This window comes from Enhydra lutris, unplaced genomic scaffold (assembly GCF_002288905.1).
Source record: "Enhydra lutris kenyoni isolate GAN:26980312 unplaced genomic scaffold, ASM228890v2 scaffoldscaffold70, whole genome shotgun sequence".
Classification (NCBI taxonomy): Eukaryota; Metazoa; Chordata; class Mammalia; order Carnivora; family Mustelidae; genus Enhydra; species Enhydra lutris.
In genome coordinates, this window is record NW_019154154.1 from 3141473 (window position 1) to 3163061 (window position 21589).

Here is a 21589-nt window from a genome sequence, read left to right on the forward strand (position 1 = left end):
AGGCAGAGAGAGAGGGGAGGAAACAGGCTCTCTGCTCCGCAGGGAGCCTGATGTGGGGCTCGATCCCAGGACCCTGGGACCATGACCTGAGCTGAAGGCAGAGGCTTTAACCCACTGAGCCACCCAGGCGCCCCTCCACAACATTATTTTAAGGAAATTTCCAATATCCTATTTCATTTGTAAATACTTTAATATGTAGCTCTAAAATAGGGTTTGGCAGACTTTTTCTGTAAAGGGCCAAATAGTAAATATTTTAGTCTTTGCAGGCCATGTGGTCGCTTTTACAACTTTTCAACTCTGCCATTGTGTACAGAAGCAGCCACTGACAATAAATAAATGAATGAGCATGTCTGTATTTCAGTAAAACTCTATTTATAGACACTGAAATTTGAATGTCATAATTTTCACATACTAGGAAATAGCTTTCGATATTTTTCCCTCAATCACTTAAAAATGTAAAAACCATTCCTAGTTTGTACACTGTACAAAAACAGGTGGCCCACAGGCCATAGTTCCTTGAGCCCTTTAAAAGATATAAATTATCTTTTTTTTTCTTAAATAATCATTATGCCTAAAACAAAACCTAATTTTTTATTATCAAGTATCCAGTGAAGGCTCAAATTATACTCAGTTGTCTCATGAAAGTTTTTTTTTACAGTTTGTTTGAACTGTGACCCAGCTAATGTCCACGTGTCTTTTAATCTATGGGTCTCTTTCCCTTTTTTACTGCTCTGTATTTGAAATCAGCTTATTTATCCTGTAGGATTTCCCACAATCTGAACTTTGCTGATTAAAGCCTTATTGTTTCCTTTTACATGTTCCTCAATCCCTTGTATGTCTTATAAGCTATTAGATCTAGGAGCTTAATCAGATTCAGATTCAAATTCTTGGCAAATACACATTATAGGTAATATTGTGTACTTTTTGTTGTAGCACATTAAGAGGCACTTAATATCTCTGTGATATTAAGATTAATTAGTAGGTTCAAGTGTTGTATCATTCATTCATTTTAAATTCCTATCAGTCTTTTATGTAATGGTTTTTAGCTTGTATTCATGATCACACACATAGCTAGTGTTTCATTAAGATTTGCAAAATCATTGGGGTGCCTGGGTTGCTTAGTGGGTTAAAGCCTCTGCCTTCGGCTCAGGTCATGGTCCCAGGGTCCTGGGATCGAGCCCCGTATCAGCTCTCTGCTCCGTGGGGAGCCTGCTTCCTCCTCTCTCTCTCTGCCTGCCTCTCTGCCTGCTTGTGATCTCTGTCTGTCAAATAAATAAATAAAATATTTAAAAAAATTTGCAAAATCGTTGTACTTTAATTCTACCATTATTTTTGCCTTTAATAGCTAGCAATTTTTTAATATAGATTTTTCTTATACCAATTCTTTGGTTACGTGGGAGACTTTGATACAGGAAAGGCGGGATAAATGCTCTTTTACTGAGTTTCAGAATGAGTAGGTTTCCTAGCAGCTTTTTTTTTTCTTTTAATTCTCAAGTTGTCCCGTATTTGGGACATAATTTGAAACCTCTTTAAATTGACCCCTGTGGGCTTTTGATAAGACCTTTAGCAGTCTTTCTTGCTTTTGGTACTACAGAATGCTGCAGGTTCACTTTATGCTTTTCTTATTCTAGACCTGAAATTGCCTGTTTCACCAAGAAGCCTATGTTTTTTGGTTTTGTTTTTTTTTTTGCAGGCAATAACAGCTGGAAACCTTAGTTTGGGCTGTAATGGTGCTCAACAGAAATTTTTAAAAGTAATCTTGTTTTATAATTCTGTAAAACATAAACAGTTTAAAAGGAAAAACAACTCAAGGTATATTCAAAGAAGTCTAGATTTAGTCTGTATTGCTTCTTACACTATTCCTTTCCTTATACTTTTTATTAACTTTGTTAGGTATGTATGTGTATCTATATTGCTCCTTTATATATAAAAGATAAACAGATAGCATACTATATGAAATTGTCTGCCCTTCCTCTTTTTGCTTGATAATATTACCAACTTAGAGATCTCTTTATTATACTATATAGAAATCGTCATTTGTTTTTACAGTGGCATTTTTATTTACTGTTTAGCTAGCTGTACTGTGGTGATTCTAGCTTATTCAACCAGTCCCTTACTAATGGACATCTGAGTTTTTAATCTTTTGCTAGTACAGATAGTGTCATGATAAATGGCTCTGTGCCTATGTCATTTCCTTCTTTTGGAAGTGTCACTTAGGTATAATATCCATTTCTGGATCAAAAGGTAAGTGCACATGCAGTTTTGTTAGGTATTGGGGAACCCCTTCTTTAGATGTTATAACTTTTACTGCATTTCCAGCAGCATCATATGAGTCTCTGTTTCCCTTGCTGATGGAGTATGTTGTCAGATTTTTAGATTGTTGCCAAAATAAGTGAAAAGTGAAATTTGCATCTCTCTTTTTATTGGGGGGGGGGGCATTTTCAACATAGGAAGGGGTTTTTTTTTTTTTTTTTTTTTTTTTGTTAGAGAGAGAGAGGGAGAGAGAGCAAGCACAGGCAGACAGAATGGCAGGCAGAGGCAGAGGGAGAAGCAGGCTCCCTGATGAGCAAGGAGCCCGATGTGGGACTCGATCCCAGGACGCTGGGATCATGACCTGAGCCGAAGGCAGTTGCTTAACCAACTGAGCCACCCAGGCATCCCCATGGAAGGGATTTTTACCTTTCTTTTTCCTGTGAACTGTATTAAAAACTCCTGCCCATTTAATACAGGGTTACTGACCATTTTTGAAATCCTTAATTATATTTATTAACCCTTAAATACAAATTACGGATATTTTCCCATTTTGCTATCTTTTTTAACTTTGCCCATTTTTTTGTAATGCAAAAGTCAATTTTTATGTAATCATGTTTGTCTTGATCTTTTAAGGTATTAGAAGATCTCATAGAGATCTGTACAGTAAAAAATACTGCAGGGTATTTTTTCCAGTCTGATTTATTTCTGCTTTATCATAAGGTAATCTTTTGTTATTTTGTTATTTTGCTTGATGGTTTAGGGGCCAAGTGTTATTTGCGCTTTTTTTCCTTTTTTGACACCCCATACCATGCTACCGAGTATAGCTGAAGAAATTAATGATTGATATTTTTATGTCATTTTTTTGGGTCAGTTTTCTAGCCCAAATTTTATATTCTAAATATAGTAAAGTAGTACTATCCTTTAGTTGATATTATATGTATAACACTTCCCAGTTACATTACAAGTTGTGATTCTAAGTAATTACATGTTGCATTATATGATCTCTAAAGGTTTTTTTCCCCTACCTTTTCAAAGCTGAATCTTCCTTACACATATTGAAAGAGATTTATTTTGTTATTCATTCTTTCTGCCTGATCTTGAAAGAAATTTTAAGAAAGAAATTTTCTGAGCTTTCTAAAATAATGTTTCTCTTGAATTGTATGCTACATTGATCTCTGAGAGAATATAAAAAGCATTCCCGATTACACTATAAGATGAGACATTTAGAAAATTGGAATTGGTAGTTAATTCTTCTTATGAAAGAACCTTCTGTTCCCACAGATTTAAAAACTGAAACTTATCTTGTATATTCAGCTTGATTCACTATTTTCCATTAGGAAATATATGGTACAAGTTTTTGGAGGTAAATTATTACTATCTGAGAAATAAGTTTATCCAAAAGAAAAAAGTTTTTAAAAATTAACCATTTCCTGAAAGCTTATGGTTCTCTGTTTTTAGACTGGTTCATGAATGGTATTAATATAAAATCAAATGATTAATTTACTAGTCTTCAGGACATTTGAGTTTAAAGAACGACTGATGATGCATAGGCTTTTAAGTTGATTTTTAAAAATTTTTAATTATTTGAAAAACAATTCTTCATGTAAGTGCAAAAATTTACTTTGATTTCAGTATTCAGATACAGTAGTCATATCTTTTTTAAAGATTTTATTTATTTATTTATTTATTTATTTTTAAAGATTTTTATTTATTTATTTGACAGACAGAGATCTCAAGTAGGCAGAGAGGCAGGCAGAGAGAAAGAGAGAGAAGCAGACTCTCTGCTGAGCAGAGAGCCAGACGCGGAGATCGCGGGGATCTATCACAGGACCCTGAGATCATGACCTGAGCCGAAGGCAGAGGCTTTAACCCACTGAGTCACCCAGGCGCCCCAAAGATTTTATTTATTTATTTGACAGAGAGAGAGATCACAAGTAGGCAGAGAGAGAAGGGAAAGCAGGCTCCCCGCTGAGCAGAGAGCCCAATTCGGGGCTCAGTCCCAGGACCATGGGATCATGACCTGAGCCAAAGGCAGAGGCTCAGTGGTTACTGAGCCACCCAGGCGCCCCAGTAATCATATTTTTATGTGTACAGTAATCTGTTTCAGTCTTTGTCCCTATGACTAAGCATGGGTAATACTTTACAGATCTACAGAAGATATTTTCTTCTCCAATTACCAAGACTACTTCCTATCTAATTTTTTTCATTTTAGAGATTAAAATCGTTTCATTTCTATGAACTTTGGTTTCTTCATCTGTTAAATGGGACTAATAGCAGCCCTTAGTTCCTGGGATTCTTGTGGAATATAATGTTTTTATGGTGTCTGGCACGTGGTAAGGACTGTATCTCTCTCTGTCTCTATCACTAAGCAAAGGTGTCTGCTGCTTTGCAGAAACCCAACACCAGCACCTGTTTACAACTTCATATTTTACGTACAAATCCTATTTTCTTTTTGTCCTACTTTGTACTTCTTTTTAATTTTATTACACTGTATATGTTCATGAAAGTCACTTAAAATTTTTCTGGAGCACAGTAGGTAAAATTCGGGGAATGTTTATTTAAATATGATCAATGCATATATAGTTCTTAAATATATTCCGATCCAGGTAAAAAATTGTTTTTTCCTAAAGATAGTGACCCCTTGACCCCTTTTTTTTCATTTCCATATGCCTTTCTACATAACTATAGAAATTCTGCATAACTGTAGTTGATATTTTACAAGGGCTGCAGGAAGTCTCCTAAGTGCCTGTTACATTTTTCAAAGAATCAGATACATAATGAGTCAGAATAGGCTAAGTTATGGTAGAGTAACAAACACTTCCTTGAACTCAGGTGTCATCACACGAGAGTATTTCTCACTCACCATGCATATTCATCATGGATCAGGGAGGGGAATATGTTCTTGGAGTTTCTCAGGGAATCAGGCTGATGGGGGCTCTCTCTTTATATATATGCTTCAAGAGTTTATTGTAGCAGTGAAACGGCAATGTAATTAATAATACATTGACTCTTAAAAGCCTATACCTGAAAGTGTTAGCCACCGTTCATACTGTTGACTCACGTCTGCATCATTTGGCTGCGCCTAATGTCATGCCCAGAAAGGGCAAGCTACTGTATAATTTATTCAGCTTGCTCTCCCTTGTGTAGGCAGAACATATCCGCCTCTCTCTCAATGTGGGGCAAGAACCCTGGATTCCTCTTTGCCAATGTATTTCCTAGAAAAAAATTCCCACATTTTTGTCATTTTTTAACTTAACGTTTTTAGCTTCTTAAAGCTGTGATGTAGGAGCTAAATATATTTGTATATTAGAAAATGGCTTTATTCTGTCCTTATATTTGATGGTTACTTTGGCTAGATGTAAAATCCTGTGTTAAAACCATTTACTCGTAGAATTTTGAAGACATTGCTTTATTTCCTTTTAGTGTATGGTGTTAACTGAAAAGTTTGATTCTGTTCTGATTTCCCATCTTCTCTGTGAGACACATTTCTGTTCCCCTTGTAAGCTTTTAGGATCGCCTCTATTTCTGATGTTACAGATTTTCACAGTGTATCTCTCTGAAAATGCCTTTCATTTGGCACCTTTGTGGGTTCATTGAATCTAGACATTCATATCCTTCACGTTTGAGAATCTTTCTTATATTATTTCTTTGTCCTTTCTGCCCTGTCCCCTGTTATCTCTTTCTGCAATCCCTATCATTGGATATTGAACATTCTGAAATTATTTTCTGACTTTTTAAGCTTTCCTTGTCCATTTTTTGTGTCTTTGTCTTTTTCATCTAATTTTCCAGAGAGACTGCTGTTTAGTTTTGGTTTGGGTCTTTTTGGGCCTTTTTTTTTTTTTTTTTTAAGATTTTTATTTATTTATTTCTTTTTGGGCCTTTTACTTTTAGCTTTTATTTTTCTTATTCTGTCACAAATTTTTCTTATATAATATTCTACCTATTTGCAAATATTATAGTATTTGCTGTAGTATAGTATACTATACTGTGTAATATATATAGTTTTATATATATATAGTATATTAGTAGTATACTATACTGTGTAATATACTTATATAACTATATAGTATATTACACAGTATAGTATAGTATACTATAGTGTGTGTGTGTGTGTGTGTGTGTGTGTTTTAAAGGTTTATTTATTTATTAGAGAGTGCAGGGAAGGAAGGAGTGGCAAAGGGAAGAGAGAGTCTTAAGCAGACTCCACACTGAGTGTGGGGCTTGACCTCATGACCCTGAGATCACAACCTGAGGGTTGGATGCTTTAACTAACTGCTCTACCTAGGCACCCACTTATTTTTTTCCCCCTGCTTCCTGAAGTTGGATTTGTCTCTTCTGGATTGCCTAGCCCTTCCTCCCTTATTTTTGTGTTTCTTTGGATTTTTCCGTTTCATGTTGGAGACTTTGATTAAATGATTGTTGATACTAAATTGGCTGCTCATATTCAAGAATAAGGTATAAAGAAATAGAAAACTTTTCAGCTTGTGTAGATAGAGCTTGGTGATTGGTGGGCTTCATTAGAATGCAAACTGGTGGCAGTCTATCCTTTTAGATGGGACACCCTCTTGCATGTCATTATCTGAAGTTCTTTAGCAGGGTTGGGGGGAATATATATGCATGGCTGCTGGTACAGTGAGAGAAGGGGATGTAGATTTTCCATTTATTTCCCTTGTGTTTCCTGGGGCTTTTTTTTTTTTTTAAGATTTTATTTATTTGACAGAGATCACAAGTAGTTCAGAGAGGTAGGCGGAGGTGGGGGGGCAGGGGGAGCAGAGCGCCTGGTGCGGGGCTTGATCCCAAGACGCTGAGATCATGACCTGAGCCAAAGGCAGACGCTTAACCCATTGAGCCACCCAGGCACCCCTCCATGGGGCTTCTTATTCCAGACCTTTATTTTGTTCAGCTGCCTGAATCTGCAAACTGTGCTTCAGTTCCTCCAGAGAATAAATTCCAGTTTCCTGCAGTGGGTGAGGATGTGCTTTCCTGACACTGAAGGTTGAAAGGAGAGATCTAGCATTTCAAGTCCTCTGCCTAGCCCCATTCTCCATCGAACCTAGTAGCTGGCTACGGAGTCTCATGAGAGTTTCCTGCCCCCTCCCCCGCCCTAACTAATTTCTAATCTCTCTCTGTGGGTGTTTAAACTATAATCTCCTCCATTTTCCTGAATCAGTTATGTTATTTTCTGTTTTCTTTCTCCTTGTAGATTAATGCCATTGGTAGCTTTACTATGAAGAATCTGTCAATTTTTTTGGAAAGATTTATTTATTTGAGAGACAGATTGAACAAGTAAGCAAGTGGAAAGACTGGGGGTGGGACAGAGAGTGAGAATCTCCAGCAAACTCCCACTGAGCACAGAACCTGACACAGGACTTAACCCCTGGAACCTAAAATCATGGCTTGAGCCAAAATTGAGTCAGATGCTCAACTGACTGCACCACCCAGGCACCCCAACAGTCTGCCATTTTTTTTTTTTTAAGATTTTATTTATCTACTTGACAGAGATCACAAGTAGGCAGAGAGGCAGGCAGAGAGAGAGGAGGAAGCAGGCTCCCTGCTGAGCAGAGAGCCCGATGCCAGGCTCAATCCCAGGACTCTGGGATCATGACCTGGGCCAAAGGCAGAGGCTTTAACCCACTGAGCCACCCAGGTGCCCCAACAGTCTGCCATTTTTTTTTTCAGTCTGCCATTTTTAAGCAGAGCTCTCTTTTTCTGTTTCTGTTTTTTTTAGATAATTTTTCACATGTTTAATTTTTAGCTTATATAATTTTATGTTAAGATAATAAGATTTAGGGGCACCTGGGTGGCTCATTGGTTTAAGCCTCTGCCTTCAGCTCAGGTCATAATCTCAGGGTTCTGGGATTGAGCCCCCGCATCGGGCTCTCTGCTCAACGGGGAGCCTACTTCCTTTTCTCGCTCTCTCCCTGCCTCTCTGCCTACTTGTGATCTCCATCTGTCAAATAAATAAATAAAATCTTAAAAAAAAAAAAAAAAAAGAGGACACCTGGGTGGCTCAGTTGGTAAAGCAACTGCCTTCAGCTCAGGTCATGATCCCAGAGTCCCGGGATCAAGTCCCACATCGGGCTCCCAGCTCCAAGAGGAGTCTGCTTCTCCCTCTGACTTCCCCTATCATGCTCTCTCTCACTGTCTCTCTCTCAAATAAGTAAATAAAATCTTAAAAAAAAAAAGATTTAAAAAAAAGATAATAAGATTTAATTACCTCGTCCATTGCTGTTGAATATTTAGCTGGGCTCCAGTGTTTGGGGTTTTTTTTGTCATTTTATTTATTTATTTTTTAAGATTTTATTTATTTATTTGACAGAGGGAGAGATCACAAGTAGGCAGAGAGGCAGGCAGAGTGGGGGGGAGGCAGGCTCCCTGCTGAGCAGAGAGCCCGATGGGCTCGATCCCAGGACCCTGAGATCATGACCTGAGCCGAAGGCAGAGGCTTAACCCACTGAGCCCCATTTGTCATTTTAATTAAATATTTTTATAAGCAGCATTTCAAAATCATTTGCATTATCTTTCTATATAGGTTTTTTTTTTTTTTTTTAGATTTTTATTTATTTATTTGACAGAGAGATCACAAGCAGACAGAGAGGCAGGCAGAGAGAGAGAGAGGGAAGCAGGCTCCCCGCTGAGCAGAGCCCGATGTGGGACTCGATCCCAGGACCCTGAGATCATGACCTGAGCCGAAGGCAGCGGCTTAACCCACTGAGCCACCCAGGCGCCCATCTTTCTATATAGTTTTTTTTTTAACCAGAAGGGATTGTGCAACCCATTTGATCCTGCTCCCTCATTTTGCAGATGAGAAATTGGAGGTTATTCCTTGGTTTGACAGTCCATACATAGCACAGCCAGGACTTGCACCCAGACATTCCAGCCCAGAGTCTGCTGTTGATCATTGAGTTAAGCCTTAACTGGCCGAGTTACTATCAGTACAGAAAGTGTTTTTAAAATTGCAGTGCTTTAGGGATGCATGGGTGGCAGAGTCAGGTACGCGTCTGACTCTTGATTTAGGCTCAGGTCATGATCTTCAGGGTCGTGAAATCGAGCCTGAGTTGGGCTCCATGCTCAGTGTGGTCTACCTGAGATTCTCTCTCTCTTGCTCTCTTCCTCTCTCTCTGTCAAATAAATCTTTTTTTAAAAATTAAAAAAACAAAATTGCAATGCTTTAATAACTAGCAAGGTTGAACATTTTTCTATACGACATTGTATTAACTAATACCTTTTTCCCTTTTAGTTTGTAGTCTTTCATCTGGAAAATTTGGGACATTACTTAGTGGCTCATGGGACACCACTGCTAAAGTCTGGCTGAATGACAAGTGCATGATGACCTTACAGGTATGGTAGTAGTTCTCTGTGAATGTTCTACATAATAATTAAATGTGATGACTTTGTGTCAACTCAAGTTAATTCCCATTTCACTCACAGGGTCATACAGCTGCAGTATGGGCAGTAAAGATCTTACCTGAGCAGGGCTTAATGTTAACTGGATCAGCAGACAAGACTATTAAATTGTGGAAAGCTGGAAGGTGTGAGAGGACTTTTTCAGGTAAGATCAGAGTAGACAACATTTATAGTCTCATCACTTCATATTCACTCCATTGGTGTATCCTCAAAAGCTTAGAAGCAACATTTGAAAAACACCAGTGTATTTGAACCATTTAATTTGGGTAGATATAACTTTTTTGACAACTAATACTTAAAATCTTTTAAAAGATAAAATGAAACCTCTCCTAAAATAACTAGATGTGGACTAATAAATGGCTCTTAATGAGCTTGTAATATGGTATGCAGTTTGTTTTTGGTTTAACAAGTTCAGAGTGAAACTTTCAAGCGTAAGCATTATTAATGGTGTGTCACTACTGTTAATTTCATATATACAGGAAGACATCATTAGTGCTCTTGTGAATATTGAAGTACATTATTTAGTAATAACAAATTTTGGGTTTATATTAGGATTTTAGATCAGTGGTCTTTTTGAACCTTACCTATTAAATAACTCCTGCACTGAGACATCTGCTGACTGACACTGGTATTGCTGATTTATTTGTGGAACACTTAAAATTTTGGTATGAATTTTTTTGTTGTTTTTCTTCTCTTTTATTTTCTTCGAATTTGATCACTAGTCTGGATAATACTTCCAGAAGTCCCTTTGTGCAGATAAAACTATCTGTAGATGGTCAAGTTATAATTAAGCATCACTGTGTTCCTGCTTCCATACATACATGTTATCAAGTTGTTACTAATCTTCAATAGCTAATCTAAAGCAGCAAATACTGAACCTGAAAAATTTTTTTGATTCCTGATCTCCTTTATTAGATCATAAGCTTCAGAAAATGTTCTGTCCTTAAAAAAAAGAAAGTAGGAGCACCTGGGTGGCTCAGTGGGTTAAGCCTCTTCCTTCGGCTCAGGTCATGATCTCAGGGTCTTGGGATTGAGCCCCACATCAGGCTCTCTGCTCAGTGGGGAGCCTGCTTCCCCTTCTCTCTCTGCCTGCCTCTCTGCCTCCTTGTATCTCTGTCAAATAAATAAATAAACAAAGTCTTAAAAAAAAAGAAAAGAAAAGAAAGTAATATCTTCTGCGTTGCCTCAGTTAATATTGAAAGAAATTGAGTTTTATGAAGTTTTTAAAAGGATTTTAAATTTTTAATTAATGGAATATATGTATATTTCTAGTTATATAATTAAGAATAATGTTTATTCCACAAAATCTTGTCTTATAAAAAATTGGTTATTAGTTCTTATTGTATCATTTTAATGGTTGTATTTGTATATGTTATGAAATGTTTCTGCTGATAAAGCAGTGATGTTTGGTTTTATATTTGTGTTTTGGTCAAATCAGGGGAGAAGTTATGATTTGTTGTATCAAAGGAAGTGGGATTATAAGGCAGGAAACTTGAATTCCTGTTTTAGCTTTTCCACTAGTTGTTGTGTGGTTTCAGATAAATCAGTCTCTCTTAATCTATTCTTCATACTTTAATAAAGATTACTTTTCTATAATGGTTTTTATTTCAAATTCTTAAATAATTAAAATCTTTTTTATAATTGAATTTTTCTTAATTTTCATTAGTGCCCTTCATTACTGTCTCATTAGTGCCTTATAAATATTAATTTCAGTATTATGTTTTGAGAAATTTAGGGGCTATTACTCTTTGTCATGTTTGAATGTTTTGTATGTTATGAATTACTCTTGTTATTGAAGACAAAAAGTTGAAAATGAATTGTCAGGTGAAAATGAATTGTTGGGATCAGAATCTTATTTCTGGAGAGCTTTAGGAAATAGTTTGGAGAAGATAAGGTAAATGTAAAATAACTTCCAAAGGTAATAAAAAATACTACCAAACCTAAAATAAAATTTTGGTTACCAGTCTTTTCTATAGAAAAAAATTAATTTCTCTGCTTTGAAAATCAGTTATTACTACCCACTTACATGTTTTATAATGGTAGTTAATACAGAGATCCATCAATGAAATCATCCATCTTATTGGTTTATATTATTCTTCTTTCATACAGGGCATGAAGACTGTGTAAGAGGTTTAGCAATTTTGAGTGAAACAGAATTTCTTTCCTGTGCAAATGATGCTAGTATTAGAAGGTGGCAGATCACTGGCGAGTGTCTTGAAGTATATTATGGACATACCAATTATATTTATAGCATATCTGTCTTTCCAAATTGTAAAGGTAAGATTAGCATGTATTAAAATTTTTTAATTTTCTATCAATCACTGTATCATTCCATTCGTGAGGTGGGGGTAGGAGTGCTAATTATCAGTTTGTTAACTGTGATTTGAGTAATTTGGTAGCTTTATCTCATTAAGGATCTTCTGGTAAAGGAGAAGGTTGTGTGATCATTATATTAATTCATATCTGATGGTTATGTCAAAAAGTTTTGGGTATTTCAGGAAAGACTATAATTTGTTGGTGCTAAGTGTACAGCATGTAAGGTATGAAATATAGAAAATGTGATTTTTTAAGTTGTGTATGGTATAAGTGAGAAATACGTAAAATGTAAAACTAATTTTAAAATAGTTCAGGGTTAAAAAAAATCCTTATGCCTACCTGGGAAGGTGATATGTAAAACATGTATTTAATTTTATTTATTCAAACTGATTTTTCCTATATTCATTAATTTTAGATTTTGTAACAACGGCAGAAGACAGATCGCTGAGAATCTGGAAACATGGGGAATGTGCTCAAACAATCCGACTTCCAGCTCAATCTATTTGGTGCTGCTGTGTTCTAGACAATGGTGACATTGTGGTTGGTGCGAGGTATTTATATTCTAGTCAGTCAATATATCATGTGTCTAGGCCTTTGGTATTGTGTAGAGATGACCCATAAGGAAACACCAAGTGAATTGGGAGACCATATGTATATTTCTGGAGTGAAAAAACAGTACTAAACATGACAACTTTTACATTAATGAAACGTGATATATTACACTGGTATTGTACTGCAGGTTGTACAGTCAAAACTTTGAATGCAAAGAAATTGGAGAAGATCAAGATTAGTGTGGGAAAACTTTCTGAAGAAGGAGAAATTTGAGTTGAAATTTGAAGGATAATGAGTAAGAAGGGAAATGATAGTTTCTAGCAAAACAAATGTTATAAATAAAGATGTGGCATGGACACGAGAGGGATATGTGTGAGAAATGAAGGAAAATGGTAGAGGATTCATGCTGGGGAATAGTGGGGAATGCTGGTAAGGTGGTAAGACATTAAAGCGGGGCATAACTGTGGGAAACCGTGAATGCCAGGCCTTTTTTAGATTCTGTGCTTGAGATAAAGGGTTCTAGCTTTTAAAGAAGTGACATAATTAAAGCATAACTTGCAATTTATTACATAATAGTTTGGGTATAAGTAGTGGTGACAGTGAGCAGGAAAAGCAATTTAGAAAGCAGTTACAGTGTGCCTGTGCCATTATGAAATGTTATCCCCACAATGCTAATAGATAAGAGGCCAAAATATGAAATGTTGCAGAGGAAGTATGATCAAAAGAAGGATGAAAGAAAAGCATAAAGCTTCTAATTTTTGGTGATTGCATTAATAAAATTGGGGAAGTGGGAGAATTGGTTTGGTACAGAAGGTGAGGCCCTCAGTTTTAGACTTCTGGGGTCTGAGTGGGATGAGCCACACTTATGCCAGTGAATCTGGCATGGAAGGCAGAGATAAAAAGAAAGCAACAGCCATAAGGGATGGAGGGCCTAATAAAGGAGGTGATTTACTTTTTGTCTGGGTCAAGTGCAGATTTGTTGGTTTCTTTTCCGCCCTAAGCGTATTTAAAGTTGAAGTAAACAGACTGAAAGGGTGAAGTTCCTGTTAGTGGAAGGTTAAGTAAGAAACCAAGTTCTCTCTAGAATTGGGCAGGATTAGTGCATTTGAAAGTAGCTAACTTGCCTTTCCTACCCAAAACTAGAGGTTGGGGTTGCCATCTAGTCCAATGCAAGACTGGTTTTTTCTTCCTTCGGATTACATTGCTAGTTAATCAGAATAAAGACAGACTCCATGTTCCCTGAATGGACAGATAATGAGCATCTGCTATTTTTAAGCTTTATGTTGTGTATTTGAGTCCTTTGTAAAGTAAACCAACTTACTGCCCTTCTTTATACTCTCTTATGTAATAGTGACTTGAAGTCTATGTTATGCCTCTAGATTTTTATGATGGTAAATACTTACTTGGAATTCAAAATTGTGTCAAATATATATTTCTCTGTCCTTTGCCGGTGACTTTTCCCTTAAATTATCTTTTTCCTACCCTAAACATGGCTTTAGAAAGCAACAGAGGATAGTGTGTAAAACCAGCATAGTGCTCTCCTCAGCTATAAATACATAGTAACATTTCTCATATTCACAAATACAGATTATTTTTGCTTTGAATCATTCAGGTGTGATAATGTTCATGCACTATAGCATAAGTGACTTCAAATCAATTTGTTTTTTCTTTATAGTGATGGTATTATTAGAGTGTTTACAGAATCAGAGGATCGGACAGCAAGTGCTGAGGAAATCAAGGCTTTTGAAAAAGAACTCTCTCAGGCAACCATTGATTCCAAAACTGGTGATTTAGGGGACATTAATGCTGAGCAGCTTCCTGGGAGGGAACATCTGAATGAACCTGGTAAATATTTCAGTGTATATATGTTTGCCATTTGGAATAATTAGAATGAGAAGGAAAAAGAGGTTGATTTGCTGGTAATTGAGTGTTATCCCCATTGCCAGACAGGGATTTTTTTAGAATTTGTACTGTTATACTTAACCACTGTGAGAAACCATATTCTTGCTTCTGTCTCACAGTTTTAAAAACTTTGAGCTAAACTGCTCATAAATAGGAATCTTGTTTTTGTTTTAAATAAATCTCCTAATACTTAGCTCATATACAGTAGGTACTCAGAAGTCACTCATTTAACACCTTTTGGTTGATTGGATTCTCTGAGAGAGGTTGTATAGACTAAAAATAAAAATGAGTTCAAATAAAGCAATGTCTGCTTAACAAGTTGGGGGTAATTTGAGCTTAAATCAGAGGACAGTGGTTATTTCAAATGAAATCTAGATATATGCCTGATCCATGATAGCAGTTCTCAGAACTTCATCCACGGACCCTTAGGAATTCTGAGACTCTTTCAGGATGTCCACAAAGTCAAACTAATTTTATAACACTAAGCTGTTATTTGACTTTTCTACTGTGTTAACATTTGCACTTAAGGTTCAAAAGCAATGGTGGATTTAAAAAAAACCATTTGCCCATAATAATGTTCTTTTTTTTTTTTTTTTTTTTTTTTAAAGATTTATTTATTTATTTATTTGACAGACAGAGATCACAAGTAGGCAGAGAGGCAGGCAGAGAGAGAGGGAAGCAGGCTCCCCGCTGAGCAGAGAGCCCGATGCGGGGCTCGATCCCAGGACCCTGGGATCATGACCTGAGCCGAAGGCAGAGGCTTAACCCACTGAGCCACCCAGATGCCCCCATAATAATGTTCTTAAAGAAGCATTAAAAATTAGTTTTACTACACCCATTAGTCATGTCTTTGTTAATATTCTAGTTGACAAAATGGAAAGTACAGATAAAGTACTCTAAAGTACCATGGTGTTTCAAGGATAAGTATTTGTGCATTTCTTTGAGTTGCAGACTGAACTTTTTCATAGAATGCCATATTTATTTCAAAGAACAACTAACCAAGCTTAAGTTTGGGGCTTTTTTTTTAAAGAACAAAGTGATCACATCACTTTCAGGAAAATACTGACAGTATTTATTGCTAAAGATACAATTTAAAACTCTCAAGTGAAAATTGAAATTTTGGAAAAAGTATCTGCTACCAGGAGTTGTTAAGATAGACCAGTGGATTTTAGTGTTTAGTAGAGCATAAAAAAATGCATTGATATGGTTTCAGATTCTAATATATAACCTTTAAAGACCTACTACTTGTAGAATATTCACATTTTTCTGAAAAGGCTTTTAAACTAGTCATTTCTCTTTCAGTTATATTATCTGCATGAGGTTGGATTTTCTTTTTTTTACTTCAACAAAACGACAGATTGCAACAGGTTGAATGGAGAGGCAGGTAGATAATCCAGCTGTCTACTATTAAGACAGTAAAAAGATTTATAAATATATAAAACCATGCCAGTCTTCTCAGTAAACTTCTAAAACTATTCTTGTTTTTCATTAAGATATTAAAATACTATGTATTCAATATGTAATATATCTACTGTTTTCCATTAAGTAAATATATTTTACTTGTTATTTTTAATTTCAAATCCAGTAAGTCAGTTGATATAACCCTCATTAATAAAAGTTCTTTGGGCTTCTGAATAACTTTTATGACTATAAAGAGATCTTGAAATCCAGAGTTTGAGAAATGACCCATTATGCTGTCATGTTTTTAATATTCTTACAATTCTTCACAAAATGTAGTCTCTTTGTCATCACACACACACACACACACACACACACACACACACACAGAATAAATATTTACTAAATACCCAATGTGTTCCTGGCATTGTTCTAAACTCTGGGAAATAGGAATAAAAATCTCTGTTCTCATAAATTTATGTTCTGCAAGAGACAGATAATTAAAAAGTAAATAAGTAATGATATAAGTATGTCAGATAGGGATAAGTACCCTGGGAAACAAAGCAGGAGTTGGGGTGTTTTATAATTTTTAAATACAATGCTCTGGAAATATATATTATTTAGGATAACATTAGTTGCTGTCACAGATAAACTCTAAAATCTCAGAGACTTAATACAAGAGAATTTTCTTTGTTGCACAGTAAAAGCTCAGTTAATGGCAAGGTATTGGAGCAGTTTTGCTCCTTGTGGCCATTCAGGGACCCGGCTGATAGAAACCACCATCTTCAACATGTAGCTCCCAGGGTCCTCTTGTGTAGAGACTTTCAGCCATCAGACAGAATAAAAGGGGAGGGTAGAGGATGATGGAGTAGGCCTAGAACTGGCTCACATCTCACCCACTCAGATTCCCCTGACCGCTTCTCATGTGTGGCATCTAGGAAGTATACCTTGCTAAAGCTACAGTTCTACTATGGAATACGAATGTGAATCTCTGGAGGACAAATGGCTGTCTCTGCCACTGAATGTTTTGCTGAGAATGTGACATTCAAGTCCTTAAGGAGGCAAGGGAGCAAATCTTTCCAGCACTGTATAAAGAGTGTCATGGGCAGAATTAAAAGCCAGCATAAAGACTCCATGGCTGAAGTGGGGAGATAGGTGGAGGGGAGGAGTAGTGGAAGGTAAAGTCAGAGTGGATGATATATTTGGCCTTGTACCTCATTCCAAGGACTTAGGCCTTAACTGAGAGAGATGGGAAGCCATTGAAGGGCCTCCAGCAGAGGAGTGACAGAAGTGCTTTCAACTTTTGAAAAAAATTTTGTGGTTGCTGGGTTGAATATAGACTTCAGGGAGCCCCAGGGCAAGAGTAAGAGGCCATTAAAGCAGTCCAAGTGAGAAATGCTGGTGGCTTGTACCATTGGGTAGCAATGGAGATGGTGATGGTGAGAAGAGATAGTTTCCTAGATCTTTTTTTTTTTTTTTTTAAGATTTTATTGACAGAGAGAGACAGTGAGAGAGGAAACACAAGCAGGAATAGTGGGAGAGGGAGAGGCAGGCTTCCTGCCAAGCAGGGAGCACAGTGTGGGGCTCAGTCCCAGGTCCCTGGGATCATGACCTGAGTCAAAGGCAGGTGCTTAACGACTGAGCCACCTAGGTGCCCCTAGATCTTTTTTAAGGATAGAACTAACAGAATTTGCTGAAGGATTGGCCATGGAGTTCAGAGAAAGAGGAATCAGACTCTTTTGTACTTTTTGGCCTGAACAACTAGAAGAATGGAGAGTCATTTACTAAAGTCAGTGTTGTCAGAAGATACTCGGTAATAAAATTTGTTTTATTTTAGTGGGCTGGCTTCTTTCTAGTAGAGACATACTTTTTTAACCTTCCTCTGTTTATACAGGTTCCTTTTAACCATTATTTTCTTTTGGGCTGCTTTCCAGTAGAGTAACATTTTAAAATCTTTAATAAAAATTTCATTAAACCAAATACATATTCTGTTTTATGTATAATTTTTAAAGTTAAAATTTTTTTATCTAAATGGCTTTGAATTTTACTCTGCTATTCTACCTTTGATTCTTAAATGTTTTATTTTAAGGTACTAGAGAAGGACAGACTCGTCTAATCAGAGATGGGGAGAAAGTTGAAGCCTATCAGTGGAGTGTTAGTGAAGGGAGGTGGCTAAAAATCGGTGATGTTGTTGGCTCATCTGGTGCTAATCAGCAAACATCTGGAAAAGTCTTATATGAAGGGAAAGTATGTCAACCTCTACTTTCTAATAACCATTATCCTAAAGCATTAGACAAACATCTTCTGTTCCCTTTTCCCCATGCTGATAAAATTTTCTTTGGTGTTTGAGATTTAAAAATTCATTTCTATGGAGAAGATTTCCTATTTTTCCTGCCTTGAAATTGACTTTTCAAAAAGCTCTTTCCATGTAGGGAAGCTGCATTTCATAGATTAGCCAGTGTTTGTCTTTGGGTGCTTACCAGGCATAAATTGTTCCCTACCATTTTGAATTAGGAGCTTCTGTGCCACCTTTCACCTAATGCTTTGTGCCTCGCTAAATTTAACTTGACAAGATATGAAGGACCCTGCGGGGCAGTGCTTTTAATGCCATGTTTTGTGCCTGGAGCATGGTAACAGCTAATACTTTTGGCCTTCAAATCAACCAATTAGAAACCCTCCTTTGGCCTTAGAGTTAATGTGTAGTTGTAATATGTCCCCTGCCCCACCCCTACTGAAATGCTAATCTTGTAGCACATTGCACTCTGGCGAAAGTGTGTTATAATAATTATTTTTAAAAGGATATATGATGTCTGTGATATATATGTCATTTAAGTGAACAGATACTTTAGTAATCATTTATCTTCTTTTTGTATTCCTATTGAAGGAATTTGATTATGTTTTCTCAATTGATGTCAATGAAGGTGGACCATCATATAAACTTCCATATAACGTTAGTGATGACCCCTGGTTAACTGCATACAACTTCTTACAGAAGAATGATTTGAATCCCATGTTTTTGGATCAAGTGGCTAAATTTATTATTGATAACACAAAAGGTCAAATATTAGGACTTGGGAATACCAGTTTTTCAGATCCTTTTACAGGTAAGTTAGGAAAGTCTTCTGTACGTTCATAAATATTGGTTGATTTTTTTTTTCTTTTTGCTTTTCATGTGTTTATACATCCATTATGATTACCTGTTTAAATAAAAACCGAGATCCAAGATCTGTGGCAGGTTTTTACTTTAAATTCATATTTTTTTTTTTACTTTTTTTTTTTTTTTTAAAGATTTTATTTATTTATTTGTCAGAGAGAGAGAGGGAGAGAGAGCGAGCACAGGCAGACAGAATGGCAGGCAGAGGCAGAGGGAGAAGCAGGCTCCCTGACGAGCAAGGAGCCCGATGTGGGACTCGATCCCAGGACACTGGGATCATGACCTGAGCCGAAGGCAGCTGCTTAACCAACTGAGCCACCCCGGCGTCCCTAAATTCATATTTTTAAACCTCAAATTATATAGTAATTCTGTATTTATAGAAACAATTGTATGTTGTTCCTTTTTTTTTTAAGATTTTATTTATATATTTGACAGAGAGATCACAAGTAGGCAGAGAGGCAGGCAGAGAAAGAGGAGGAAGCAGGCTCCCCGCTGAGCAGGGAGCTCAACGTGGGGCTCAGTCCCAGGACCCTGAGATCATGACCTGAGCCGAAGGCAGAGGCTTTAACCCACTGAGCCACCCAGGCGCCCCATGTTGTTCCTTTTCAAGATTTTGTTTATTCATTTATTTTAGAGACAGAGACTATGCAGATGAGGTGGAGGTGGGTGGTGGAGGGGCAAAAAGAGATGAAGAGAATCTCTTTTTTTTTTTTATTTTTGAGAGGAAGAGAATCTCAAGCAGACTCCATGCTGAGCACAGAGCCAGACATGGGGCTTAGTCTCATAACCCTGAGATCATGACCCGAGCTGAAATCAAGAGTTGAACGCGTAACTGACTGAATCACCCAGGTGTCGCTTTTCCCTTTCAAAAATACAGCCACACTGTAAACTAAATAAAACTATGAAAATTTAATTTAGTCATATGAAATGAAAAGAAACTCCGAAGTTCCTTTATGTAGTTACTCCTTTTAAAAATACATGTTTTGGGGGCGCCTGGGTGGCTCAGTGGATTAAAGCCTTTGCCTTCGGCTCAGGTCATGATCCCGGGATCCTGGGATCGAGCCCCGCATCGGGCTCTCTGCTCAGCGGGGAGCCTGCTTCCTCCTCTCTCTCTCTCTTCCTGCCTCTCTGCCTACTTGTGATCTCTCTGTCTGTCAAAAAAAAAAAAAAAAATACATGTTTTAGTGAATTTTAGTAAGTAAATTCTTTCCACATGAGGATAAATTGGTTAGTTGGGCATCAAATCTAGGATTGAACTATGGGCAGTTTTAGTTTTCATGGGTTTGTGTTCCACATAATGACTTTTAAGTCAGTTTATAACATAGTGTACAGTGTCTAAAATATTATAAATGGGGACTTGAGGGGAGGCAGGGAAGGGCAAGAAAAACAAATGTAAATGGCATTAGGCTCTTATACCAGTCTGTAGATTATAATCCTAGTAGTATTAGTCTGAGGCTTTTTTCCCAGGAAATGGATTAGAACACTCCTTTTTCTAAAGAAAAAGGACCCTGAGTTTTGGGTCCTGGGAACTGAGGCTATGGTACAGGAGGAAATAAAATGCTTCCTTTTTTCTTAGGTGCAGGGCCAGCTCTCAATAAAATTCTGAAATTAGTACTTTATTATTAGTATTTTCCTGTTGTCATTTCTCATGTGCTAGTGCTCCTCCTTGTTTTACAAGGCTTCCGTATCCCTTCCTGTCTTCTTCCCTCACTGATACTTCACACTCCTAAGTTATCTCTTCTTTCTCTATTTCAAAATTCCATTGCCCATTCACCTAATAAAGGTAATGTCACCTGCATGTTGACTTAAACAGAATTATCAGACTGACTCACTACTGAATATAAATGATGTAACCCCTCCTAATAGTTGCACTTGACAAAAAAAAAAACTGTTTATAGGGCCTGGGTGGCTCAGTGGGTGAAGCCTCTGCCATCGGCTCAGGTCATGATCTTAGGGTCCTGGGATCGAGCTCCACACTGGGAAATCTCTGCTCAGCAGGGAGCCTGCTCCCGCCACCCACCCACACCCCCCCCGCCCCCACCTCACTGCCTACTTGTGATCTCTGTCTGACAAATAAATAAAATCTTAAAAAAAAACAAAACTGTGTTTATTATCTGGGTATTCCGTTGGTGGAATTTCAGGCCACAGCACAAAAGAGTGAACACATGATTATAGTCTTGTGTCAGCGATTTTGTGGAGTGGAAGACAGATACTAGAGCAGCTGGCTCCGTCTGGAAATCTTAACTCTGGCTTTCTTTGCTCTTCCGAATCTCTAACTTTATAAGCATCCTTTTATATATATCTTTTACATATATATCTTTTGCATCCCTTTATATATATCTTTCCTATTGTAGACACCTCTGATTATTTCCCCAGAGGTACTAACAAAACATAGTCACACACACTGCACATTTGTGTAAGTATAAACGGAAATCTCTTTCCTTTGTGGCATTCATCGCTTTCGTGTAATTCTCTTCTCCAGTGGGTTGTAAGCTTTGATGGATACAAGCAATCTTGTTCCCTGCTGGATCCCCAGCGCTGTTTGACACATGAGTTAATGAATTCAGGGGTTCTCTAAAAGATTAACATTTGATGCCTATGGTTTTG

The 21589-nt window shown here is 37.1% G+C and overlaps 1 protein-coding gene across 2 annotated transcripts in view; it reads left to right on the top strand.

The window, feature by feature from the left end:
* Nucleotides 1–21589, top strand: part of LOC111159866 (phospholipase A2 activating protein) — a 40164-nt gene that overhangs the window by 7647 nt on the left and 10928 nt on the right. For both annotated transcript variants that reach the window (XM_022522516.1, XM_022522517.1), the window contains exons 3-9: nucleotides 9494–9594; nucleotides 9685–9805; nucleotides 11770–11937; nucleotides 12392–12527; nucleotides 14204–14373; nucleotides 17918–18075; nucleotides 18713–18932. In XM_022522516.1, coding sequence (XP_022378224.1) covers nucleotides 9494–9594; nucleotides 9685–9805; nucleotides 11770–11937; nucleotides 12392–12527; nucleotides 14204–14373; nucleotides 17918–18075; nucleotides 18713–18932 — 1074 coding nt within the window. The remainder of the gene's footprint in view (nucleotides 1–9493; nucleotides 9595–9684; nucleotides 9806–11769; nucleotides 11938–12391; nucleotides 12528–14203; nucleotides 14374–17917; nucleotides 18076–18712; nucleotides 18933–21589) is intronic.